Source organism: Nansenia antarctica (genome assembly GCF_963989245.1).
Source record: "Nansenia antarctica genome assembly, chromosome: 4".
NCBI lineage: Eukaryota > Metazoa > Chordata > Actinopteri > Argentiniformes > Microstomatidae > Nansenia > Nansenia antarctica.
In genome coordinates, this window is record NC_137689.1 from 17,867,457 (window position 1) to 17,894,956 (window position 27,500).

At 42.5% G+C, this 27,500-nt stretch overlaps 5 protein-coding genes across 5 annotated transcripts; 3 read left to right on the plus strand and 2 right to left on the minus strand.

Annotated features, from left to right (window-relative positions):
• Nucleotides 1-2,653: 2,653 nt before the first annotated feature.
• LOC308154750 (cofilin-2-like) lies at nt 2,654-5,872 on the minus strand. The gene is made up of 4 exons (XM_080527961.1): nt 5,801-5,872; nt 3,583-3,893; nt 2,981-3,057; nt 2,654-2,850 (listed from the first exon to the last, which is right to left on the minus strand). The coding sequence occupies exons 1-4, from the start codon at nt 5,801-5,803 to the stop codon at nt 2,738-2,740; spliced, it is 504 nt and encodes a 167-aa protein (XP_080384087.1). The 5' UTR covers nt 5,804-5,872; the 3' UTR covers nt 2,654-2,737.
• A 1,280-nt stretch (nt 5,873-7,152) lies between these two features.
• LOC308156735 (transmembrane protein 223-like) lies at nt 7,153-8,550 on the plus strand. Its single transcript, XM_080530155.1, has 2 exons — nt 7,153-7,776; nt 7,939-8,550. Exons 1-2 carry the CDS (start codon nt 7,170-7,172, stop codon nt 8,235-8,237), a joined length of 906 nt encoding a protein of 301 aa, XP_080386281.1. The 5' UTR covers nt 7,153-7,169; the 3' UTR covers nt 8,238-8,550.
• An 860-nt stretch (nt 8,551-9,410) lies between these two features.
• Nucleotides 9,411-10,010, minus strand: LOC308156547 (coiled-coil domain-containing protein 85B-like; the record flags this gene model as incomplete). Its single annotated transcript, XM_080529915.1, has 1 exon — nt 9,411-10,010. The coding sequence occupies one exon, from the start codon at nt 10,008-10,010 to the stop codon at nt 9,411-9,413; it is 600 nt and encodes a 199-aa protein (XP_080386041.1).
• Nucleotides 10,011-11,249: 1,239 nt separating this feature from the next.
• Nucleotides 11,250-15,431, plus strand: LOC308155769 (acidic fibroblast growth factor intracellular-binding protein B-like; the record flags this gene model as incomplete). The annotated part of the gene is made up of 10 exons (XM_080529142.1): nt 11,250-11,334; nt 11,499-11,697; nt 11,840-11,966; nt 12,489-12,589; nt 12,816-12,949; nt 13,964-14,072; nt 14,207-14,270; nt 14,538-14,624; nt 15,124-15,221; nt 15,362-15,431. The coding sequence occupies 10 exons, from the start codon at nt 11,250-11,252 to the stop codon at nt 15,429-15,431; spliced, it is 1,074 nt and encodes a 357-aa protein (XP_080385268.1).
• Nucleotides 15,432-19,054: 3,623 nt separating this feature from the next.
• On the plus strand, nt 19,055-24,500 carry efemp2b (EGF containing fibulin extracellular matrix protein 2b; the record flags this gene model as incomplete). Its single annotated transcript, XM_080529143.1, is given in 11 exon segments — nt 19,055-19,144; nt 19,374-19,422; nt 19,702-19,917; nt 20,171-20,293; nt 20,478-20,594; nt 20,731-20,850; nt 22,243-22,313; nt 22,316-22,382; nt 23,029-23,155; nt 23,644-23,839; nt 24,339-24,500. Coding segments are annotated over 11 exon segments (1,338 nt in total).
• Between the last annotated feature and the right edge of the window lie 3,000 nt (nt 24,501-27,500).

The window sequence follows — 27,500 nt, forward strand, 5'->3', positions numbered from 1 at the left end:
TCTCCAGCTGCACAACCGCAGAGAGAAATGCGCTACAGAGAGTTGTGAGAACAGCCCAGAAGATCACTGGCGCCCCCCTCCCCTCTCTGGAAGAGCTGTACAACACACGCTGCCTCAGGAAGGCCTCCAAGATCTCCAGAGACCCATCCCACCCTGGGTACGAACACTTTGCCCGGCTGCCCTCGAAAAAGGCGGTACAGGACCATGGCCGCAAGGACAAACAGACTGAAGCTCAGCTTCTACCCCAGGGCCATCCAGGCCCTGAACGGATTGATGGCAGCTGCTGGATTGAAAAAATCAGGTGTAGTGCTGAGGCACAAATGTGTACATTTCAAGCCTGCAAACTGCGACACTTTAAATGAATGTGCAATAACACTATGTGCAATATGACAACCCTAGTCGTTTTATCTGTACAGTATAGTATAGTGGATAGTGTACATAGCCTTTATTTATGTAAACCAGCTCCTTTCCCTTCTTTTTTTTTTTTTTCTTTTTTTTTCTTTCCTAGCACCAGGGGAGCCACCCCTCCCAAATTTCGTTGTTTGGTACCTGTACTATAGCAATGACAATAAAGACCATAAAGACCATTCATCATTCATTCATTCATTCAATAGAATATTTTTCACCATCACTAAAGGTAGCTAATACGTTTTTTTTAATCAATCTCTACACAGCTTGAAAAAATACTAGGGGGAAAAAAACCATAATTATGGATGGATATATTATGTAAAATCTTAAGATCCACCTCACTTACTTTGCAGTACTTAAAGGTTAACATCCACGCTTTTTACAATTCTCCATTTACCAAGTGAGAATTATTAGTAGCCTACATTTAGGATCCTTGATAATCAATACCATTACCTAAAAGTGTTGGTATTACTTTTTGAGGATCAAGGAACACCATATGACTTTTCATCAAAATGGACAAACCAGCGAAAACCTAACCAAGCCTACAGTAAGAATAGCTTTAATTGCAGTTATATTATTTAAATGGAATAGGAAATGACTTGTGAGACATTTGTATATTTCCTGACATCTAGACACTGAAACATGAATGACAGCAGAGAGAACAGTATGTCTAAATATAGCTCAAGGCATGGTGATAGCTGCCTATGGTGGTTTATTTCTGGTCTTATATGGTTTCATAAAAACATAGTTAAAGAAAATGTACAATAAAGATCATGCTGTATTACTTTTTTTTTTTTTAGGTATAGTTGCACAGTTCAGTGCTTTTTTTTTATTTATTTTTTTAAATACATTTCATAGCCAACACATCATTTTACCTACTATTGATCTGCTACTACTGGAAGTCATCACTCTGTTTCATGTCTCTATTCATCTATCACATCTTGTGGATTACTTTCAATTCATTGGCCTTATTCAGGAATGTCTCACATCTTGAGCTCATCAGTATTGAACATTAACAGACTATAACGGCAGGTGACAAGATAAAATACACAAAACTGCTGAAGAATAGATGCTGTCGCTACCTCCAATAATAACATAGCTTTACTACCGTAATTCTGAGTAGCTTGCACTTTCTCAAAAAAGACAAGTTATAAAGTCACAACAAATTAGAAACACATGAAACTGACACTAGGAAGTACATTTAAGTGCATTTTCTTTATTTAGACATAAGGAGACAAAGACAAAACACCCACAATATATCCATCCACACTTACTCTCACAGGCTTGTTCCAACTGCTGCCCCCCACTTTACTTCACCTAATTAAACCCACTTCTAAACTAATGTTAAAGCTGTTCTGAAATTTTGTCTGGGGGAAAAAGGAGTGCATTTTCAAAACACAGCTTGTAACTGTTTGGTCAAAGGTCTTGGAAATGATCACAATTTACTGGAATCATGTTTCAAGTTTGTGAATTGAAATATTAGGCAAATAAGCTCAGAACAGAATCTAGTTTTAGCTACAAACATGCTCAAGAACAAATTTGGCATTACAGGAATTATCAGCAGGTAAGTATGAGCAGTATTCATAAATTGACATATTAATAACCTACTGTGATAGTCATAATGGCTCATTACCACTTTTTCGTTTGCCCAGTCCATTTATACACCTCCATCATACATAACACAAACAGTTCTCCATCGCAATAATCCTTCATCATCTACTTCATCGCCCACTTTAATACAAACCACATTTTGGTTGCATTTAGTTTTTTCATTTAAGTGGAATTTTTAAGGACAAGCTTGAAATGGTCAAGATATATTTCTTTATCAATTTTCATCACAATCCTTCATCATAAATTGAGTCTGTTCTTGTTCTTCATTTTATGAAATGGAATGATAACCACAATTTTTTAAACCATGAAATAGCATACTTTTTCTTACAACAAGAGTACAACCCCACCATCAACCCTCTCACTTGTACTTGTGATAAATTGTTAGGACAAGCTTGAAATGGTGTACATACATTTCTTCAATTCTTCATAAATTTTGTCACAACTTGTTTTATACTTTTAGCATAAATTTTAAGACTGAGTCTATTTTTGTTCTTCATTTTGAGAAGTGGAATGATAACCACAATTTTAAACCATGAAATAGCATACTTGATTTTCTTGTGACAACAAGAGTACAACCCCACCGCCAAGCCCCTCTTATTGGTACATAAAACCCTCCCACCCAATCCCTCCCCATTCTGGAATGAACAGCAAAACCCCCAGGATTTTTTATTCTGGTCATTCTCTCCCTAAAGGCCTCAGTCGAAGCCCGATATTGGATTTATACAGGTCCCCCTTCAAGGGTCACCACAGATGAGCCTCCCAGCTTCTCTGCAAGGGTGCGCCTGTCTTTGATGTCTTCCAAACCGTTAACTTGCCATTCATGCTTGATACCTAGAATTTAAATATATATTGAAATATTAAAATGTAAACATCATACATCAGACATCATACATCAAACATCAGAAATATACAGAAGCATAGAATGATATTTGTTTTTTGTCCTAAAACACTCTCCACTCACCTGTGAATTTCTTCTTAATGGCATCCTTGGAGCTAGCATAGATCATTTTGCTCTTCAATGGAGCACTCTCTGGGGCCCTGAAACACAGATTGGTAACAAAAAAAGGGTGACCCTCCTGTTCCGTCTATATTTTCACTATCACAATTTACTTTACGTTCTCTCATGTCAATCTTGGCATCATCAAAACCAGAGAAAAATAATGGATAAATGACACATTTGAAACTAGGGGGCTGTTCTACAAAGTGTGATTAATTACCACTCAATTACCTCTTCAAAATCTTCTGAAATAACTTAATAAAGCCTAATATTCTCCAGTTCAATAAGAAAGAAGTTGGGAGTAGTTAACACTTTTCAATAAATCTCAAAGATGACTTATGGTTGTTTTGATTTTAATGACTAATTGTGAACTTAGCAATCACAAGTTAAATGTAATTTTTATTTATACTTTTTTATTTTTGTTAATGATTTCATTTTACATGTTCGCATAATAAATTACACTCACATCACATGGTTTTTACATTGACACACATTTATTTATTTTGTCTTGACGACAAGTGGTTACAATTCCCCTTCAAACCCAGCGCTGGACAATTACCACTCACCAGAAGATGAAAACAAGGTCCTCTTTCTTAGTCTCCTTGGTCTCGTAGGTTGCGTCGTAGAGGGCGTAGCGGCAGTCGTCTGGAGGCAGCATCTTGACAAAGTGCAAGTAAGGGTCCTGGACAGTGCTACCCACATCCCCAGTCAGGATTTCTTTACCCTCCTCCAGTATGATGTGTTTCTTGTTCTCACTTAGGCAGAACAGCACTGCCTTCTTCCTCTTCTTCTTCTCGTCCTCATTCGCCTGGGCCTTACGGACCTTCATCTCGTTGAAGACGGTAATCACTTCATCGGTCACTGTCACCCCAGAGGCCTAAGGAGGAGGAATTAAATGAGAGATTTAGTGTATATACTAACTGTGTACTCAACCAACAACTGTGCTAGTAGCAAACAATAGACTACTGAAATTACCCAGGAAATGTTTTTTTACAAGGCCCACTGTAATGCCTTGGCTTCATCTGAAGTAAAGGTTAGGTCAGTCCTTGAATTATTGAAATAATGTCCAGCTGTTAAGTGCCAGAGATATCTATTTTCTGCCCTTTGCAAAAAATACATCACAATTCAAACAATAAATAAACAATAACTGAGTTAAAGTGTCGTGTCAGATCAAGATAGACGTATACAGCATAAAGAGAGAGAGCAACAGAGAGGGTGGTCAGCATAACACCAGCTGTCTGTAGGTGAATGTGGAGCAGCTGAATCTGCTCCTAAAACCCTAACACCTTGGAGATGTGAGTGAGTGAGTGAGTGACATGCTGGCCCACATTCCCACACCAACAACTGCAACAACCACGATCAACCAACACAGTACCAAATTACCATCTAGAGAATAACCTGGGAAAACGTTAGTCTCCATAAAAAATTTCTTTAGACAATTAGGTCTCAGTTTCAAGTTGTAACAAATGTAAACACAGATGGTGACTTAACAATGCACAACTCAATGCACGCATGGCCTACTTGCTTAGCCTACCTACTGGCATGGAGACCTCACACACAACTCGTCCAGGTTCAGTTAAGGCCAGTGAGTTGCCACAACAAGTCAATCTATATCTCCCTACCTGAGAAACCTAACCCTGTTTAAATGTGGGGAGGAGGATTACAGCATTGCACTTCTAAACACAAGAGTCCAGTGGGCAGATGTGTCCCCGTGGCTTGCTAACGGTAAGCCCCAACCAATCTATGGACTCATTTTAATAGTCATCAGGGGGAGGCCACACAAACAACTTAAAACCGTGAACAAAGTCCGAAGACATGGGCCTATTTCCTCCTAGCTACGTCCATTAGAGAGATTGGCTGACTGGCTAGATTAGCTTAGCTAACGTTAGTGGTTCAAAACGGTGCACTTTCCTAGTAGGGTGGGGTCGGACAGGACAGGACACTGCCTGATAACTGGCCAAATGAGACACTGACCAAAGCAGGAGAGAACGAAAGAAATGTACTGTTCTAATTGACCACCATATAAAGTGGAGAATGCTTTTTAAAAAAAAAGGGGGAAAAAAAGAAGAAGAAGCCATAGCTACATATACCTAGTTAGCTAGCCTGTCTGCCCATTGAACTGACTGTGTCACCCTCTAAGCTAGCCACCCAAGCTAGCCAGTAATAGCAGGGAGCCAAGCTATGCGTTCCAGCAGGGCCGCTAAGGCCTGAGAAGCCATTCAAGGTAGCTAGATCATTGAGTGAGAATATTGCGTGACAGCTAAAACTAAATGACAGACACGAGGAAGTAGTTAGCTAGCTAACCTCCAGCTGACATACTTGCTGTGTAATGACAAGGCATGTTATTTCCGACGTGACAGCCGGTTTGACAGCTAGCTTAGCCCGAGGCGAGGAGTTTCACACAACCAGAAAGTCAGCGCATAAAACCGTTAGCTGGCAGTCAAATGAGAAACCTAAACTGGTGCTTTTAGTATGAATACAAACAGGTTCACGATCACGTCCGTGTTTAAACTTTAAACTAGGACTCTGGCTAGATAGATAGTAACCACGCCAGGTTAATGACAACTGACTGATTAACGGCTAGCAGGTTAGCCAGCACATATTTAAGCTAGCTAGCTAGCTAGCAGAAATGTTCATCAATTGTGGAAAAAAAATGTGAAAATGCGAAAATAAGATCACTTGACTTTATGTATGATCAGTTCGTTCCTCCTAAAGGTTCGTTAACATATACTGTGGGATGAATGCAACATGGTTAGATAGTTTGGAACATGAACGTAACGTTACCATAGTTGGATCTTTTGTGTGTGTCTGCGTCTGAGGAAGAAAATGAAATGTTCGTGTTCTCGGATGGGCTCGCACGCGCACGACACCAGACGGGCGGACACGCGCGCCGCCTGACGGGCGTCAGAACAAAGGGAGGGAGTGTGTCAACAAAAGGGATCATGGGAACTGTATTTTTTTATTGTGTCCAATTCATCCCCCTTTTCCAACCCACAACCTCGCGCAGCAGAGTTGTTCAACAGCTGGACTGCGCAAAGTAAAGTAATCTAATTGTAGACTAGTCCTGAATTTGCTCTAGTACAGTACAGGCCAAAAGTTTGGACACACCTTCTCATTCAATGCGTTTCCTTTATTTTCATGACTATTTGGTACATTGTAGATTCTCACTGAAGGCATCAAAACTATGAATGAACACATAGGAATTATGTATTTAACAATAAAGTGTGAAATAACTCTAAATATGTCTTAGATTTTAGATTCCTCAAAGTAGCCACCCTTTGCTTTTTTGTTGTTAATAAAATAAAAAAATGTTGTTGTTAATAAAATATATACTAATAATATTATATATATATATAATAACATATTATTATTAACACATATTATATTTAATATTATTATTATATATTTTATTAACAACAAAAAAGCAAAGGGAGGCTACTTTGAGGAATCTAAAATATAAGACATATTTACAGTTATTTCACACGTTATTGTTAAATACATAATTCCTATGTGTTCATTCATAGTTTTGATGCCTTCCGTGAGAATCTACAATGTACCAAATAGTCATGAAAATAAAGGAAACGCATTGAATGAGAAGGTGTGTCCAAACTTTTGGCCTGTACTGTATATGAGAAGTCAAACAGATTTAGCTCCAGGCCTAGGGTTAACCCCTAACCCTACAGGATGACAAATCAAGCCCGTAGTCATAGGTCACTGCTCTTGAATAGTAGCCTAAATAACACGAGTCACGATTTTCCATCTCTACATTGTCACTGGGGGGAAAAACGAAACAGGCCCCAGGTAGGCAAACGCAAACCTGATCGAAATGTATATATCTATCAATAAAATAAAGAGAAATTCACCTGGGACATTTTCAATGAGAATTACATGACATATGATTTGAATAAGAATGTATTTTAGGACAACTATTTCTCTGACATGTTTGTGACCTATGAAGTAATCTCTAGCAAGACAGGTTGCGTTTCTGATAGTCAGGTGCTCTATCTTATTTGTCCCAGGGCAGCATCCGTACACCAACACTTCCGTCATGGCGGCGTCCTGTACAGTAAGGCACGAAGTAACTGCTATAGCCGATTCCCTCTGAAAACATTCAAACCGCTTTATAAACTGAACAGAAGAAGCACCGTCAAGAATGGGCTTTCTGTATTTGTTTTGCAGTTCATCGGAGCGTTGCTCCCGTTTTGCACGCTATCGACTGCCGAATATTTCGCGATTGAGGGTCTTCAACGATGTCAAACCAAGCGAGACCTTGAACCATTCATCACACATGCCTTTAATGACACTGGCAAAGCCATTCTCGTCATGCATCGGGGTAGGACGTGGGGTGACAAGTTTTTACAACTGGATAAGGAAAGAGGGGGCCCGATCGTTATGTTTTGGTCTGTGCTCACTCCAGTTAAGAATGTTGAATACACAGACGAGATGTCATTTGCTAAAGAAACTGCGGCATACCACGATCGCCTCCCGTTCATTTTCCACATCAGTTCCAAAAGATGTCATTCTATTTGAGCACGACCGAACCAGATTCTTTCGCCTCTTAGCAGTCTTTTGTGGTGCCCAGTTGCTTTTCTGGACATACCTGGCCCACTTTGCCTTTACTGGTCTTCGAGATACTCGCGGAAGTGATTCGGGTGGACGGAAAGTGGCCACTACTGGCTTGGCAGGATTTTGGAGTTTCGATATGAACCTGGGACACAATGCTTGGAGATACGGATTCACACTGGCTTGTCTTGTGATTGGTAGGTAGGCTAGGCGCAGAAATGTAGCCAAATAGACTCAAGGCACACAGGCTTGTAGACTATGCCGTTGTCTCACTCAGTCTTCACATGTCATAACAGCTCTAGTTAATTGGCCAATTTGTGTCCTAATTTCTATTATTTATCTCCCTCTCTTTCTATCAGGAGGAGGAATTGTTGGAGTCGGACTGCTGTTCTGTCGCCGCTCTGTCAGCCAGGTGATTTTGCACAAGGGGGGTGGAATGGTCACTGTGTCAACACAGTCACCCCTCGGACCAAACAAGGGGCAGAGAATGACCATACCCTTATCACAAGTGACTTGCCATGCCCACAGACAGGAGTCGCCGTCTTTCATTCCCCTCAGAGTGAAAGGCCACAAGTTCTACTTTCTTTTGGACAACGACGGGACACTGAACAATCCTAGACTGTTTGATGTTACTGTTGGGGCTTATCGACCATTCTAAGGACTTAGGGGCAGCAATACATCAGTGCAATTTCAACTTCTGGGTGATATAAGTGACGTAGGCTAGACAAAGTCATTGGTGCCTATATTTGTCTTTCATTGATTGACATATTAAAACAGAGTGGACAGTCAAACAATTGTAACCATCTTTTTCTATTGAGTTGACATTATTCTGACAAAGAAATATATTTTCCAGTTATTTGGCATATGAAAGCAAGACCCCCCCCCCCTTGATACATCTCATAACAGGACATTGTAAAGAGAATAATTCAAAACAAAACGAATCAGTTAGAAAACTACAAGCGTTCTACATTTCCAAGCCATTAATGTTTTTAATTAAAACATGAGTTATTTAACAATTAGGCTACTACACAACAATTCAGCACCACTGTACAATACTCACAAATATCATGAGGGCAACATTGATTTCAAGGAGGGGACACTAATCTACTTTCAAAAGGTTCAACAGCTTAACGGATAGGCTAATGCCTTGTTGAAATTGTAATAAAATGTACAAAAATCCAATACATATAAATGTGTCACCAAAACACTGTGTTAATAGCTAATGTGATTGTGCCTCTCAATAAGACAAAAGATAACGTGTGACATTCAATCCAAGAAAATGATCTCTTTGTCAAATTACAATCTATTAGTGAAGAATTAGATGTAAGAAGCAGATAAGCAATAAGACATTGTATTGGGTGTGTGTTTGAGATTTACAGATTCTACATTTTTCTGGTGAAGCATTTAACCACTCAGAAGAAGAAAAACTAATGTATTCCAGAAGGGTTCTTCGTTCTAGAATGTTTTTCTTTAGTTTTTTGTTTTTAAGTGTATATCAATTTGCAACAACAATTGTTTATGTGGTTCTCGAACACACATTTCAGTGATAGTCGACGTGCATGGGGAAATGGCCTTGAATTACCAGTGGAGTTCATTTCAGCACCATGGTCAGCTCCCGTCAGTAGGCTGAAGTGCGGTTACGCCCATTGACAGTGCTTGATGGTGATGGATGGAACGCTTCTTGTCATTAATTAGCAGTTTGAAAGAGGCCTATATGGAGAATATTTTGGGTGATATAACATAAGCATTACATGCAAAATGAGTAATTCCACTGAATATACCTGCTATAGCATATGTCCTGAGTTTAACATCCCTTAATAATCTCTTAATCTTAATCATCGGGGGAACACACTAGAAGAATCGGATCGGGACTACCGATACTCCCAGTACTGGAGCTTCCATCTCCAAGGTCCCGGGCTTGCAAATACTGTAAACTTATATCGGACGACCCGCCAGGGCTGGAATCACCTCTGTTGACACACCCATCCTCCAAAACAACGCACAGTTCCTTAAGATCAAAATTCTCTTTAACCAATCCGCCTTGCACTCGCTCCAAATTGGCGAGCTTTTTTAAATGGTCACCCATGTCCTCACGCATTACTTTGGCCGCGTGGTGTCCAAAAAGTTGCCATTCTCGCGACAGCGTTTTCACTTTTAATCGGTCGTCGTCCAGGAAAGTGCACAGTTCTCGCAATTCTTGATTCTCTTCCTGCAGCCGTTTATTGACTGCTTTAAGTTCCCTGATTTCGAGTAAATGGTCCTGCAGTTGTTTGTTAACCTCTTTGATTAAACGCCCCCGCTGTATCAGGGCTGTCATCTTTTTGGCTTCCTCTTTGCGTAACCGGGCCACCAGGTCTGTCTTTGAGAATGATAACAAGAGCGCGTCGGACATTTTAGAGAGCTCGCAGTCAATCTCACTGTTGCTGCACATTGTGTTGTTGTAGGCTATGCGCTGCAGCTGCAGGCTCGAGATGCTATAATGCGATTGAAAGCACACATTCAATATTGCATAAAATTATTACAGGTTGTGCTTATAGATGGATTAAAATTGTCTTATGGGCTTGTTTTGATTGTCTTCCCGTCCATAGCATCTCCAAAGAGATGTGATGCTCATCATCTGCAAGGCCGCAGAGAATGTTTCCTGCAAAAATACGAAAGAGAATACAAATTGGACAAAACATTGCAAATCAAATGTGACATATTCTATCTAATGCATCAAAGCGCGAGAAAAGGATGACGAAAACATCGATTTGGTCAAAGACCAGTTCATCCTCACCACCACCGATGTTGACATGGTATGAAACACTGCAGCCTGTTTTCTCCTCTCTGCCTGGCAGCAGGCGTGCTATCAAATGTCGAAACGTTTGTAGGTCGACATGTTCCTCAGGCCGCCTACCATTTCAGATAGCAATAGATATTGAAGAATGTAGAAAGATTTTCTGCGACTATGTTATTATTTCCAGGACAGCATGTGTTGCAAATAATCTACGAAAACATGCACGCATCAATGCGATGCGCAGTAAACATTTTTTATAATATTAGATTTTTACCCCACTGCAGTAGATGGCAGTAAAGTGCCTTCAATGGTACCTGCTAATATCGCAGGAGATCCAACGAATCCAATAGATCCAATAAAGGTGCGCCTTCTGTTGTGGATTTTGAGAGGCAGTGACATGTCACCGACCCCCCCTCGGACGTTTCGCTGTGGTTTAATAATTAGATTAGTCCTAGACATCGTGTGTACATGTTGTCTGGACCGTTCTTTTGGCTACAGCTATTTACATTTGATAAGCCTAATCTTATAGAGGACCCTGCGCCCGCAGATGCCGTACCAAACTAACGGTACCTGCTGCAATGTTGCTGGCTACCGCTTAACTTCAATTTGACAGATCACCTTCGCATTTTCAGGGTAAGTATTTTCGCCTGTTTTAATTACATAATGACTAGGCAGTCAGTGAGTGATTGTATATGCTACTACTGGTAATCTAGGCTATCTGTTAATGCCAGCTTCACCTAGAAACAATTGACCCCATTCGTTTAAATTAAACTGGGCCTAGACACATTTAGACTTGGTGAAGGATCATTCTGACTGTGCCTGCCGTGCAAGTATTGTGACCCAAAACTGTTCTGAAATGTATTCTCCAATATTGTTTGTTTTGGTCGTTAAAAGATGGCTATGGAGCTGGATGTGTTTGTGGGAAACACTACAATCATGGATATGGAAGTCTATCAGCTTTGGTTGGATGGTTATACAGGTTTGTCTGTATTCGGTTTATTCTGTGACTATGATGAGATGGTTTTCAAATCATTGGTTTTTATCATAGTCATCACCCAAATGTATTTAGTGTACACATTAGGATGTTAAGGACCTGATCCCTGTAACCGCTTCCCTGTCTCTGCCTTCCTCTCTCCCTCACAGTGGCCAGTGCGGTGAGAGTGCGGATGGATGGAGGGGCATTGTTGGGGTATGAGGCCAATGCAGAGGTGCTGCACAGTGACACCATGGACCAGTTCAGAACCTTCCAGATGTGTGAGCGCCTCTTAGACTGCCCTACCAAACTGGCCAATCAGCTGCTGTTCCAGATCACACCCCAGTGCCAGAGCATGGTCATTGAGAGGTGTGTGTGTGTGTGTGTGTGTGTGTGTGTGTGTGTGTGTGTGTGTCTGTGTGTGTGTGTGTGTTTGTCCTAAAAACTGTCCTAATTGGTCCTAAAACAACATATGAGTTTGACAGTGAGTTGTTGTTGTTGTGTTGTACAGATACTACATGTTTGATAGTGCATTTGCCAGAGAGGTGCTGGGAAAGAAACTCTCCAAAGGGACCAAGAAGGACCTGGATGACATCAGTTCTAAAACAGGGATCACACTGAAAAGCTGCAGGCGCCAGGTGGGACATGAGTGCCACTCACACATTGAGGAGGGGGCACATCCTTGTTCCAGTGGCATAATGCAGATTAGTCAGATTACCCAGGAAAGTGTCTTTTGAGATGGAATAGAGATGTGATTTTGCCAGGAGGAATCCGCTTGTGGTCATATCACTGTATGCTGCTGTGTATATTCTGTGACTCAAAAGAACAGACACTTTGCTAGGAATGCAGAGCACTGGGCCGGGGTCTGGCATAGGGGTTAGCCCATCTGACTCTGCAATCTAAAATCCCTAGAGTCCAGCATCACCCACGGACTCCTCATCTGTCTCCCTCTCTGTTTCTTATCTCTAGCCCTGTTCAAATAAAGCATACAAAATACAGGAGAAAGGAATATTATTCCCCTTTCAAAAATTAAAATATAGAGGATATGAACCGTGCCAACCGGATGCCTGCCCACCCTCTCCCTATTATTCTCTCTCTCTCCCTCATTCTTTTTCTATCTGTCTCTCTCACTCTCTTTCTTTCTCTCTGTCTCTCTCCAGTTTGACAATTTCAAGCGGGTGTTCAAAGCGGTGGAGGAGTTGAAGGGCCCCCTAGTGGAAAATATCCAGCATCACTTCTTGCTGTCTGACACACTGGCAAGGTGGATATCAGGATAGAGTCAAAGACAGAGAGAGAGAATGAAAAAAATACTGTGTGGGGCAAGACTTTTTGAAAATGGTTAATGACTGCATCTATGTAACGTTTTAAAGGGTGATTTCTGAAAATGGGAACAGAATTATGATGTTTCTTAGAAACTTGCCCTTCCTTTTTTGGCACATGTATATACTAACATTTTGTAATTCTCTGTTATTTCTGTCTTTCTGTAGGGACTATGCAACTATTGTGTTTTTTGCAAACCACCGCTTTGAGACGGGAAAGAGGAAGTTGCAGTACCTCTCCTTCCAGGACTTTTCCTTCTGTGCAGGACAGCTCATCAGTCACTGGACAGTGGGAGCTGTGGGTGAGAGACATCTTTGTTGGTGTATACCAGTGCATAACCTCTACATAACATTGTGGGTCAAGGTAGATTATTTAGAGGTTTTAGGGGGTAATATTAATGACATTTCAGCATTACAGCTTCTCCTAATTTACAAAGCTTTACTTCACTGCTCTATGAGGCCAAGTTAAACAATAGATTGATTGCCTAATTATTGAATTAGAGCTTGAATCACACCAATAATGCACAGAGTGTGTTTTGGGCAGTCCAGATATTAGATTAATTTCAATTGGCTTTGGGTTTGAAATCAAGGAATGACTATGTTAAAGTAAACATTCTCAGCTTTTATTTGATGATATTGGTGTACATATTGGTTTCACCGTTTAGAAATGACACCACCTTTTGATACATAGTCCCCCTATTTCAGAGTACCCAAAAGTAATGGGACACATTTACGAAATGTCCAAATTAAGCACTCGTTTAATATTTGGTCGACAATTTTCATGCGACAACTGCCTGCAGTCTTTTGACCCACTGACCGCACCAGATGCTGGGTATGTTCTCTGATGATGCTCTGCCAGGCCTGTACTGCTGCCATCTTCAGTTGTTGTTTGTTTTCAGGTATTTTTGCCTAAAACCATATCATCATAAAATGAAATGCATGCTTTCCTTTTAACGTTTTAATGTTCCAAACTGTTGATTTTGGCAAGCCTAAGGTTTTGGCAATGTTTCTGATTGTTTCTCTGATTCTTTTGACCTAATAATGGCTTCCTTGACTTTCAATGACACCTCTTTGGTCCTCATGTTGACAGACACCAATAGCAGACTCCAAAGGCAAAAGCAAAGCCTAGAATCAATATTAGACATTGACAGCTCTCTTATGCACCCACAAATGATCTGACGGAACACACCTGACTTACCAGAAACATCTGTCAAGCCAAATGTCCCATTACGTTTGGGAGGCATTACTACGCATTCTGAACCGGAGAGCAGCACATCAGAGAAAACACAAACTCACTCACTTTTGTTTTTTCACAGACACCATGATTGAGGATATGGATGTTGACCTGGAGAAAGAGTTTCTGCATGACCTGAAAGATCTCAAAATGTTGATAACTGACAAAGACATGCTTGAACAACATAAAAGGTATGGATAGATAGGGTTAGGGTTATCATGGGTCAGATAAGTGCTTAAATGGGTTTGCTGTTATAGAAATTGCTCTGTGTGTCTACAACGGTTTCCTCTTAACTGCTGTCATCTCCCTCTCCTCGCCCTGTCAGCCTTGTGTGTGCTGCGCTGCGAGGGAAGATCAAAGTCTTCAATGACATGGAGGCTAACTTTAAAGTGAGCAACTTTAACTGTGTACTCATTCTAAAATGTGTTGTTAACAGAATGCGAGTTGTTCCTAACAATAATTGAGTATAGACAATAATACGTTTATTTTAATTCAATGCACGGAATAATGATTGATTCCAAATTTAAGGTATCAAAGCTATGATATGATAACTTAAATAAAGTTGACAAGTGCATCTCAGATTGAGATGAACATATCATGAGCAATATCTTTTATTTTAATTTTATTTTTTTATCTCACCCTCTGTCGACATACAGAATCTTTCAAGAGCCCTGGTTAACATTGCATCTAAGCTCACTCACACCAGAGATGTCAGAGATCTGTTCATCGACCTTGTGGAGAAGGTACTGTATGTTCCTAATGGAAGATGAATGTATTGTTATGGTTGATTTACTACATGTTTCTACTACATGCCTCTGAGTGAGCTTCACACAGGTTGACATAAAGTGTAGTCAACAAGGGCAAAAAGAATCTGATTGGTTTAGGGCAGAACAAATCGGATTGGTTTCTAAAAAGTCAATGGGCGGAGTTTAACAGATGGATTTTTAAAACATGTCGCAGGTTTAAAAAAGCATCTTGTAAATAATTCATGACAATAATTACATTTTCTATGTTGTGGTATTAACTCTACCTATCAGCTTGACCATGGGGTTATGCATACCTACTGCTCTATTTTCTACTTTCATTGCTTTATGTCTGGATTGTTTATTTTCCTCTTCTGATGAGATTACGTTTTGATTAATTGTGTTGTGGACTGCTTAGACACATTCTTTGACACATGTCTTTGTGGCCAGTTCTGCTTGTCCATACTGCTAATAGACTGCTCTCTACCTCATCTTCCAGTTCATCGAGCCATGTCGATCAGATAGATGGACAGAGGGAGAGCTCACACTCTTTCTCACTCACTACACTAGTGCACCCCACTCTCTTCACACATTCAGGTGTGTGTGTGTGTGTGTGTGTGTGTGTGTGTGTGTGTGTGTGTGTGTGTAAAACATGTGCATGCATGATGCATGTATAATCACCTGAAACTTCATACAGTTTGTGTTGATGAACTAAAACTGCTTCCTTCTTCTTTCAGGCACCAGATGCTCTGGGACAGATACATGAGAGTCATCCAAAGCTGTATCCAGAAAATGTACCACGAATAAGGGGATCCCCTGCATGCTTGTCTGAAGCCCAACATAGAAAGCACTAGCGACAGCTCTGTATCTATAATCACACCACCTCGTCTTCCAGTGAATCTGTGTCTCAGTCCTCTCTCATGCATTTAACTCACTTAACCTCCGAGAGTAGCCCTGTTGCCCTCCTCTATCCTATCTCGTCGGTAGGGCCCTTTCATTATTTTATTAGTTATTATCCTTGTAAATATACTGGATGAACATTCTTGTGTAAATTGTGACTTAAATGAAGATATTTGTTTTACACATACTGTATGTGTCTGATCATTAGTATGTGTGTGGAACTCTGTGTCTGCTTGTAGTTGATTGCACATGTGCGTGCGTGCGTGTGTGTGTGTGTGTGTGTGTGTGTGTGTGTGTGTGTGTGTGTGTGTGTGTGTGTGCGTGTGTCTGTGTGTGTGTGTGTGTGTAAAGGGGGTGGGTAAGCAGCAGGGGGCTACAGTTGGTCAGGGCTGTCTGGGATGGGGGGTTGGGTTTGAGTTGAGACTTTACTGCCCTATAAAACCCCTTCGCTGGGACAGCTGTCAAAACCCCTCCTGCCCCTGTCGCACCAAATGGTCATGGAAATTTCCTTGAGAAAGTGTCCCCTTTTTCCTAATGATAACTATTGGACTACGGGAATGGAATCACAGTGCCTGTGTGGTTTGAACCAGATCACTTTTCCAAATCGTAGATGCTCTGGGCACCATCGGATAGTGTTGGAATTCAACATGAGCGTTCCTAGTACACTTGTGTGTCTGCTGTAGAAACAGTGGCCCGCTGTCTTTTACTGTTGTACCTCACTCCTTTTATCCTGCACACTAATTTGTCTCCACATTCCTACGGGCCCCCCTTCCCAGGCTGTAAATATCCGACTGTGTCTTAAGAAGAGGGAGAGGGAGGAGAGGGAGGGGTGGCACAAGGCATGGATGGATGGCAGAGGTACAGAGGGAGCTGGGTGAGAGTGATAAGATACTGAGGTAGAATTCTCAGTGGTGGTGGGGCTAACCCTAACACAGGTTTAAATTGGTTGGAGATGGCGGCTGATTGGACCCAGGTATGCCTCCGATCGGGAAGCAGGGTTCCTTTCTTTGCACGATTGTCTCTGGTTAGGGTGGTTGAGTGATTTGGTATTTCGGCTTTAGACCAGGAATTTGAATCCTGGCTAGGGAGAAATAGACAGAGGGAATGGCAAAACGTGTGTGTGTGTGTGGGGGGGGGGGGGGGGGGAGTTGGGGTGGGGGGGGGAGGGGGGTAAGGGGGTAAGAAGGGGCTGTACCATTCCCCCCTTTTTCTCTACCCCAACCCCCTTTTTTCCACAAATACTCTCTTTCTCATACACACTTTCACACGGCCACCTTCGTTTCACCATTGTGGCTGTAGGACAGAGACATTAGTAGGACAGAGACAGTGTGAAGGAGAGGACCAGTAAATCACTAAGACAAAAGGTGACAAAGTGAGGAAGACTCCATAAAGCTGTTCTGTAGTCCTGCATCTAGAGATCTTCTGTTAGAATAAATTGTGAAGGGGTAAAAAGGAATCGTTACATGCAAGTGAACTCCTCTGTGGACCAAGAGACGAAGACAAAGTGGTAAGTAAGATTTCTTGAATATAAAAATGTGCTATTTGAATTGAAATTATTTTTGATTAAACATTTGACTTTTAAGTGAGTTTGATCAATAGAAGATATAAGAATGAATATGCAATACATTGTAGTAAACAAAGAGAGACTTCACGTTTCATTTGCCTATAGCCTACATGTCATTATTATTATTGCCTTATTATTACCCTGTATGCATATCTTCTATATAAATATATACTACAATAACTATCTACAATAATATATACTACACTATATACACTCACCGAACACTTTATTAGGAATACTATACTAATAGTAGATAGGCCTCCCTTTGCCCTCAAAAAAGCCTCAATTGTTTATGGCATTGATTCCATGAGATGTTGGAAACATTCCTTTGAGATTCTGGTCCATGATGACATTATTGCATCATGCAATTCCTGCAGATTTTTCAGGGGCACTTTCAAGCTGTCAAGCTGTGAATCTCCCGTTCTACCACATCCCAAACGTGTTCTATTGGATTCAGATCTGGTGACTGGGAAGGCCACTGAAGAACACTGAACTCATTGTCATGTTCATGAAACCAATTTGAGATGACTTTTGCCTTGTGACGTGGTTCATTACCATGTTGGAAGTAGCCATTAGAAGATGGGTACATTATGGCCATGAATGAATGAATGAATGAATGGACTTTATTGTCATTGCTACAGTACAGGTACCAAACAACGAAATTTAGGAGGGGTGGCTCCCCTGGTGTTAGGAAAGGGAAAAAAAAATAAAAAACTTTTAGAAAAAGAATAAAATCACAGGAAGGTAAGGAGCTGGTTTACATAAATAAAGGCTATGTACACAATCCACTGTACTATACTGCACAGATAGTCAACTAGGGTTGTCATATTGCACAATAGTATTTTTTCACGTTATTTAAAGTGTCACAGTTTGCAGGCTTGAAATGTATATGTTTGTGCCTCAGCACTACACCTGATTTTTTCAGTCCAGCAGCTGCCATACAATCCGTCCAGACTGTCCAGGGCCCAGAACTTAGGTCTTTGCTGTGTTCAGGGCCTGGACGGCCCTGTGGTAGAAGCAGTTCTTCAGTCTGTTTGTCTTAGCAGCCGGGGTCCTGTACCTCCTTTTCGAGGGCAGGATGCACATGGTCAGCAACAATAGTCAAATGGGCTGTGGCAACAATAGTCAAATGGGCTGTGGCATTCAAGCGATGATTGATTGGTATTAACGGGCCCAAAGTGTGCCAAGAAAACATTCCCCACACCATTACACCACCTCCATGAAGTCCCATCTGTGGCATTATGAGACTGGTGCAGTGGAATTTTGGAAAAGAAAAAGGAGGTCACAGCACTCTTGGAGCCAGTTTAATTGCTTTAATCCCCGAAAAGAGAGGCGATGTGGTTGGTATGCCAATATCAGTATGCCTACATAAGGCTTTTCAGTGTTTCCTGGACAGGTAGCACATTCAGTGGAGATTCTCCAGTGATCTAATAGTCCAGGTCAGGCCTGGGCTTATTCTGGGGCTGAGAAATGAAGCCATTATGTTGATGAGATTTCACACCATTAAAATTATGAGGTTATGTGTTCCATTCAAATGATACACAGAGTTGTACTAATGCTTTAGCCTGGTGTACATAACTCTACCATGAGACTATGGGGCAGTCTAGTCTGTCTCAAAGTGTGGCCAGTGAAGTTATGCAGATAAAAACAAATTATGTACAGTTATGTAAGAAGCATATTGATGCATTTGCATTTATCATACTGTATGTCTCTCCCTCTCTCACACACACAGACACACACACACACACACACACACACACACACACACACACACACACACACACACACACACAGATAGATTGGAACATCACTATTCTGCCTGCACTTGTTGCTGGGCTTTGTCTTGTTGTCGTCAGTCTGTATGACTGACTTGAGTGCATGTTTGTGATTGTGATCAAGTGAATCTACAGTGTTGAACAGCACTATACTGTACATTTGCGTGTGTGTTTTATCTATAGGAGAGAGTATGCAGGGAATATATGGGATATTATGTGCAAGTCTTTCCCTTATCCACCTTACAACATCCCAATCTCCTCCTGAAGCAGACGGCCTCACGGTAAGGATGAATGAAATCTCTTCCCTTCTCTCCTCCTTACTCCCCTCTAGTGCCTCACCTTTTCCCCCTGTTTTCCCCCTCCTTCTGAAAGCCAACCTTCAACCACTTGTCTCTGTCACAATTACACTGCCATGAGATAGATACGTGTGTGTGTGTGTGTGTGTGTGTGTGTGTGTGTGTGACTCTCTCTCTCTCTCTCTCTCTCTCTCTCTCTCACTCTCTCTCTCAGGAGTGCACAGATGGCTATGTGTGGGATGCTCCGAGTCAGCACTGTAAAGGTGGGTGGATGAATCTTTGACTCGTATGTCACAGAGAGGTATGTGTGACAGAGGGGTATCTGTCACTGTACTAATGATCCCATTGTGTCACTCTGTCATCATAACATGGCACCAAGCCTCTTTGTTTTATTTGTTTAATGTTACATGCACATTTCTCAATGTTCCCTGTTCTATTCCTCTCTACCCCTCTCACTGGTCTGCCCTCTCTCTCTCTCTCTCTCTCTCTCTCTCTCTCTCTCTCTCTCTCCCTCCCTCCCTCTCATCCCTCTTATCGATCAGATATAAACGAGTGTGAGACCATTCCAGAAGCATGCCAGGGGGAGATGAAGTGCTTCAACCACTATGGTGGCTACCTGTGTCTCCCCCGCTCCGCCTCTGTCATCACTGCCCCTGAGCAGGCTGCCCCTGAGTCAGTGGCCAGCCTGCCCGTGGAGTCCAACGAGGCCTTCAACCCCTGCCCAGTGGGCTACGAGGCGCAGGGGGAGGTCTGTGTAGGTGAGTGACAAGCCTCAAAAAGTGTCTGGGAAACAGGCGCGTCGCTAGTAGGCGGGTAGCGGTAGCAAGGCCTGGGGGGGGGTGTCTATGGGCAATGCTAAATAGATAGATCTAGTATATGGACCTACAGTAAATACAGTTTTGTTTGTCTTGTCAGAAAAATGGTAATCAGGGTGTGATGTCGTCAGAATGACTCTATTTGTTCTATGAATCAAAACCTGTGCGTGTGTGTGTGTTTTGTGATGTTTTGCAGATGTGGATGAATGTGTTCTGGATCTTCATGACTGCCAGCCTAGCCAGCAGTGCATTAACACTGTGGGCACCTACAGCTGTCAATGCCCAGACGGGTACAGCAAGATTGGCATTGAGTGTGTGGGTGAGTGAGACACTCTCTATCACACCTTCTTTACACCGAACGTCGCTCCGTAATTTTGACCCTAATGAGGCTTTTCGTCCTCTCCACTCCTCTTCTTTCTTTTCCTCTCCACTCCTCTTCTTTCTTTTCCTCTCCTCTCCTCTCCACTCCTCTTCTTTCTTCTCTCCTCTCTTCTCCTCTGCAGACATTGATGAGTGCAGGTACAGGTACTGTCAGCATCGTTGTGTAAATGTCCCTGGCTCTTTCTCCTGTGAATGTGAATCTGGCTTTCAGTTGGCTGGAAACAACCGTTCATGTGTCGGTAAGCCTCCGTATACAATGATTACAACATGTGTTTAGAATCCAACTACTGATCAAGTCCACCTGTTCCTGACTTCTACCCTTCTCCTTCACTTCTCCGCTCGTGCTTGTGGTCACTCGTGCTTGCCGTCATCCAGATGTGAATGAGTGTGAGATGGGCGCCCCCTGTCAACAGAGATGCTATAACACCTACGGCACCTTCCTCTGTCGCTGCGACCAAGGCTATGAACTAGGACCAGACGGCTCCACATGTAACGGTATGGGCCTGTCCACTCTGCCTGTCTGTCATTCTGTCTGTCTGTCTGCGTCTGCTGGCCAGTCAATATTGTTGTGTTTCCAACATGAAAAAGAAGAGCACTGTTGCTACATTGATATTGCACTTAACCCCTCTCCTTAGATATGCTGTATGCTGGATAGCAGTGGCGGGCGGTGCATTTCACACCTAGGCCTTCAGTGATGTCCGACACATTCCTACCTGAATTATTCTACCTCTTAATACCATCGTTATGACGCCATGGCTCTAGAAACTAGACAGAAACACAGTATAACCGGGCGTTGCATCACCTTAACATAGTCAGACAAGTACAACAGAGTTATATTAATATTTCCGAAGCATTTTTAATCAATAAATCCGCATTTACAATGAAGAGTGTTAAACTAACATCTTTAAGATCGCTACATTACCCACGTCTGTCGTCTCGTCCACCATAATAGCGACAAAGGGTGCCTTTTTAATCTCCATTTTGATCTCTTCTTCCATCACTTCAGTAATAGCAAAAATCAGGTCGTTTTGTATTTTGCCTGACGTCCCAGTAAACACTTTGTTTGTGGACAGGTGGTAATGTAAATCTGGGTTGTTTTCAGCCAGAAAAGAAAGAAGCTCAACGTAGTTTCCTCTGTTTGTGGACTTGGCGCTTTCATTGTGTCCCCTAAATGAAAGTTATTGTTTACCCAAAAACAGGACACAATCGATCAGTATTATCGATCAGTCAACGAAAGCTTTCGTTGTGAGGCTCCGTTTCCCTGCGCACTTTCAAACGTTTCACATCTACCGGCATAGTTCCGCATCTCAATAGTGAATATCAATAGTGCGTATCAATAGTGCGTAGCAATAGTGCGTATCCAATCAAAAGACGTGCTGGGTGCTGACATCATTGAGCCTTACAGCAGGCGCCGTTGTTGCTTTTGCTCGCATCTACGTAGGTTTACTAGGTACGCCACAGGTTTTCTCGTTCCAATGTTAAGTTACAGGTCGAATCCGCAGCACCGTTTAATGTGAAGGCGGGCAGATTTTTGAGCCCCCTAGCAACACATTTTGATTGGATAAAAGCTCTAACATAAAGGCCAGCCCTCCAAATCTCAATCGGAGACTGGAAGCAGCGCAACCAAGAGGAAAGCTATGAAATGAAGAGAATAGACTATGGGGAATCATTAATACATATTTGTGGAAAATATATATTAAAATAAAATGTATATTCTGATGATGTTTAGGCCAGCAGAGAAGGCCTTGCTGGCCCTGACGGCACACCACTGCTGGATAGTCTTCAACCTCTTCCACTCTCTGCCTCTCCGCCCCTCTCTCTCTCTCTCTCTCTCTCTCTCTCTCTCTCTCTCTCTCTCTCTCTCTCTCTCTCTCTCTCTCTCTGCAGACATAGATGAGTGCAGCTACTCCAGTTACATGTGCCAGTTCCAGTGTGTTAACGAGCCGGGGAAGTTCTCCTGTGTGTGTCCAGAGGGGTCTGTGTGTGTCCAGAGGGGTACCAGTTGCATGGTTCAAGACTCTGCCAGGGTAAACAATGTTAGGGTTTCATGGGGTGACACGCAACTAATGATTGCCATTTACATCTGGCATTGACACCGATTACCCTCTTTAATACTTATTTTCTGCTGACCCTGGCATAAGAGGGCGAAAGGTAAGTAAGGGAGAGGGAGCTATGGCGGGAATATGACAGACACACACACATACGCACACACGCACGCACGCACACACCCGCATCAACTGCTCTCACAGCTCTAGTGAATTCTAGAGAGTCATTGTGCTAACATTAGGATGGATGCTCCTGCTAAGGCTTGATATAACCCACCTTATTCCCATCTACCTCTCTCTCCTGTGCCATCCCTCTCTCTCCTGTGTCCTCCCTCTCTCTCCTGTGCCATCCCTCTCTCTCCTGTGCCATCCCTCTCTCTCCTGTGCCCTCCCTCTCTCTCCTGTGTCCTCCCTCTCCCTCCTGTGCCCTCCCTCTCTCTCCTGTGCCATCCCTCTCTCTCCTGTGCCCTCCCTCTCTCTCCTGTGCCATCCCTCTCTCTCCTGTGCCCTCCCTCTCTCTCCTGTGCCATCCCTCTCTCTCCTGTGTCCTCCCTCTCTCTCCTGTGTCCTTCCTCTCTCTCCTGTGTCCTCCCTCTCTCTTCTGTGTCCTCCCTCTCATCCTCTCCAGATGTCAATGAGTGTGAGACTGGCACCCACCAGTGTGGAGACGGTCAGACTTGTGTTAATATCCATGGGGGGTATCAGTGTGCTGACTCCAACCGCTGTGAAGACCCCTATGTGCATGTAACCGACAAGTAAGTAACACTCACGCTTACACAGATATGTACACATGCATTTATATTACTGTATTATATTCTTCTTCACACACAACAGAGGTTATGATGAATTGTCGTTGTCGTTTGTCGTTGACCCTAACCCTAACCCAAAAGTGTTTTGTGAAGGATAAGCAAAAGATTAATCTTCACAATTGTCATTGTCAATATTTTTATTGGACCATATTCTTACTAGTCATCATTATGTCGATGAGGCACATTCAGCAATGGTACAAGCACATTCACATAATGTAATGTTGCTTTATATACACCCACACACAGACACACACACAGACACACACTCACACACCATTATCACACCTCAGCAACATTAGTCTAGTATGTGCCCAGTCCTGAAAGGCCTTCTGAGAAATTACTACCGTAGCAATGTGTTAATAGATACAGTAAGTAACAAATGGATAAAATAAATGACCAAACGAACACCTCCTCACACTTCTGTGTCTCTTCAGCCGCTGCGTTTGCCCGGTAGTGAAGCCAGAATGTCGGGACCTTCCGTTCTCCGTCGTCCACCGCTATATGAGCATCACCTCCGAGCGCTCAGTCCCTTCGGACATCTTCCAGATCCAGGCCACCAGCGTCTACCCTGGAGCGTACAACACCTTCCGCATCCGCTCTGGAGATGACCACGGGGAATTCTACATACGGGTGAGTGGACTAGTGGACTAGTGTCTCTCCACTCCACGAGTATACCAGATTCACTCAACTCACCACAAATACAAACTACTGAACATCATTCTTTATGTGTGATGTTGCATTTTGTGTGTGTGTGTGTGTGTGTGTGTGTGTGTGTGTGTGTGCATGGGTGTGTTTATCTAGAGGTAAATGGGGGCAGTGGTGATACTGTAGTGGTGATACTTCCAGTCGCAGTCATACATGGCCTTGGCCACACCAGACCACCGGACTGGAAGCATGCCAGAACAAGTCTGAATGTCTAGAATGTCTACCATCACACAAATGACTGTCACATATTAGTAGTGAAACAGAAAATAAAAAGAGAGAACCATTTCATTTTAAGAAATCGCATGGGTTCGGCTGTCTCTGTTGTTGAGGTTCAAATGATGATTCCAGCACATTCACTTACTGCCATTACCTTTCTCTCTCTCTACCGTTCTCTCTCTCTCTGTCTCTCTCTTTCTTTTCTCAGCAAATCAACAACATCAGCGCCATGCTGGTTCTGGCCCGTGCCGTGACCGGCCCCAAGGAATACACCCTGGACCTGGAGATGGTCTCTGTCAACCCCCTCATGAGCTACCAGACCAGCTCCTCCCTGCGGCTCTCTGTATCTGTTGGACCTTATGCCTTCTGAGGAGAGAGGGGGGAGAGAGGGGGAGAGAGGTGGAGAGAGGTGGAGAGAGGGGGAGAGAGGTGGAGAGAGGTGGAGTGAGGGGGAGAGAGGGGGAGAGAGGGGGCGAGAGGGGGAGAGAGGGGGAGAGAGGTGGAGAGAGGGGGAGAGAGGGGGAGAGAGGTGGAGAGAGGTGGAGAGAGGTGGAGTGAGGGGGAGAGAGGGGGATAGAGGGGGAGAGAGGTGGAGAGAGGGGAAGAGAGGTGGAGAGAGGGGAAGAGAGGGGAAGAGAGGGGAAGAGAATGGAAGAGAGGGGAAGAGAGGGGAAGAGAGGGGAAGAGAGGGGAAGAGAGGGGGAGAGAGGGGGAGAGAGGGGGAGAGAGGGGAAGAGAGGTGGAGAGAGGTGGAGTGAGGGGGAGAGAGGTGGAGAGAGGGGAAGAGAGGGGGAGAGAGGGGAAGAGAGGGGGAGAGAGCGGTGAGAGCAAGTACAGAAATAGAGTGTGAGAGCGAGAGAGATGAAGAGAGCTGTTAAGGACACGGACAGGAACATTTGGCAGACTTGTCCCTAAGAAAAAGGCTTGTGGAGAGCAAGTTGTGAATACATTCTCTCATTATTCAGTGAGTCATCTCACACTCTTTCTCTTTCTCACACACACATACACATACAGAGGCAATCTTTTGCTACGGAGAGAAAATTGTCTAATTGGTGGTTTTCTCAACATGAACATTAACCAGAAACTTTGATTACCCAATGACATTTTATTCACCATAATTTCAGACATCATTCTTGTAATCTACTGACCTCTGCACCACTTTTTTCAGCACACCTTTCTATCAAAGTTGAAGTAGGACCATTATACCTTGTTACCAAGGCGACTCATATAAAATCAAATTTCCATTCACTATCATTTCACAAGCACCCATGTTATTCTAATTCTCTGTGTCACCATCTTTCATCCCTCATTCAACTCTAGCTCAGATATCTGTATTATCCCTTGTGGAATTAATTCTATCTCTATGGTATTGCCATTGCTGTTTATAACTAATTTGCCGTTTTGACTAATTATTGTTGTTTTGAAGGACATGGTACTAACATTAAAAGAAGAATTAAATGTCATATTTAAAGACTGAATATTCACTGCTGTTGCTCTCTGCAGGTGCATACACTTCACCTCTCTTGTCCACACTCCTGTTTAATTTAGGGTACTCTGCTTGCCTCTCTCATTCACTCTTGCACATGTTCAGCTCTTCAGTTCAAGGAGCAATAATTCATGATATGAGAAGGAGATGTAGAGCACTAATTAGATACAAGCACACACTTCAATTACACTGATTACCCTGGAGTTTATTTATATTTTTCTATATTGTGGCTACTGTATTACATTACTATTCATTACATTTGAAATTAAGTCATTACTATTTCAGCGACGTATGAAATATATACATAGTAATCATGTATCGGTATGGACTTTCAGAATTAGAGAGCAAAGACTTATAACCTCAGAGGAAGGTATAAGTGATACATACTCAGTTGTTATGTGAATAGCTGTCTAAGAATGTACATTTATTTTAGAAAAGAGGTAGAAACTATGATGATGTGAATGCTGCTGTAGAAGCACCTGAGGGATGTGTTAACTTGCTGTATCATACTCTGGGCTGAGCAACAACAGCAGCAGCAGGACCTCAATGTCCCCACACAATGACAGGAACAACAGAAGTCTACCCACCACTAAAACCTCTTAATCAGATTCACTCTGAAGTACAGTTGAGCTCATAGGACTTGATTTTAAAATCCCTTCTGATAAACGGCAATTCACTGAAATCTTGAGTGGAGGTAGGGGTAAGACACTAAGGTGGGTGAATATTGTTTCAAATGAAAGGGCAGGTAAAAGGCTTTTTGCACAAATGATATTATGCTGAATGAATTGTATCTCTATGTATGAGTGCTAAATGAACATATTCTGTATGTCAGGCAGGTTTCTGCAGACTTGTCAAATCACAGCTTTGGGCTCTCTGGCACTGGAACAAGCAATGACCACATTGTTTTGGGATTATACATTTGGGCAATGTGAAGGGTGTATTTGTAGCTTAGAGGCAGGTTAGCCAGACGGTATGTAGGTGGGCAGAAGAAACAGATGGGTGTGGGTGGGAGCTGTACAAGGGGTAATGTAGTGTAAGGCTTACCTGGTATTGCATAGGGATATTACCACAGGGTGCCATTAAGCGGCACAGGTCAAAGTAAGGGGGTTGTTCAAACTTGAAAATAAGCTGTCAAACAAGACATTACTGAGAAAAAAAACACATACCGTATACCATAGACTTGAAGAGTGTGCATTTTTTGCTTTGGTAATTGTCTTTTGTGTATTTGTGGTTTGGTACAGTAAGGGTCTGTGATCTATTACACTAATTCCAATACAAATGGTGTCAACAATTCTGTACATATAACAACAACATATGGAGACAATTTTCAATGGCAAAACTTTGTATACTCACTTCTAATAGGCTCTCCTGCCAAGAGAGTGGGATAAACTGAGCTGCTTCAGGTGGAGAATCATTTTCTCTCCACCCCGTCATGGGTCTATTGTTATCACCAGTCCATTAAGAGAATTGCTCTGGCATGATTTAAGTAGTACATGAATAGACTCGTCCTCTCATTCAAGAAGAGAGTATAGCACAGAGAAAGACTGATTTAAATAAGGAATAGGTGCATAGGGCTACACATTCATAAAGGAACCGTCATTACGTGAGAGTAATACTCCAAAGAGATACAACAAGGTGTTAAACAGCATGTTTAGTTGAAATAGCACCTATACTGTAATGATACGCGTGTCCTACAAGATAATTAATCAGTTCAACTATAATCATGAGATGAAAAATTGTCCATGAAATCAGACCGCTCTCTGACAAAACATTTTAGCTGGTAATAAGACTTTTAGGTATTGTTAGATTATGCAGGTCTTCTTTGATGTTTCAAGTTGTGCATCTCTCAGGATGTGTGCATAGTGTCTTCTCTCCCTCTCTGCT

What these genes read in the sequence shown, in the direction of transcription:
- LOC308154750 (XM_080527961.1), bottom strand. An exon ending in GACCTTGTTTTCATCTTCTG is followed by an intron (nt 3,058 to 3,582) that starts GTGAGTGGTAAT and finishes TCTGTGTTTCAG; the next exon opens with GGCCCCAGAGAGTGCTCCAT. An exon ending in CATTAAGAAGAAATTCACAG is followed by an intron (nt 2,851 to 2,980) that starts GTGAGTGGAGAG and finishes TTTAAATTCTAG; the next exon opens with GTATCAAGCATGAATGGCAA.
- LOC308156735 (XM_080530155.1), top strand. Translation starts at nt 7,170, where the DNA reads ATGGGCTTTCTGTATTTGTTTTGCAGTTCATCGGAGCGTTGCTCCCGT. An exon ending in ACTGGCTTGTCTTGTGATTG is followed by an intron (nt 7,777 to 7,938) that starts GTAGGTAGGCTA and finishes TCTTTCTATCAG; the next exon opens with GAGGAGGAATTGTTGGAGTC.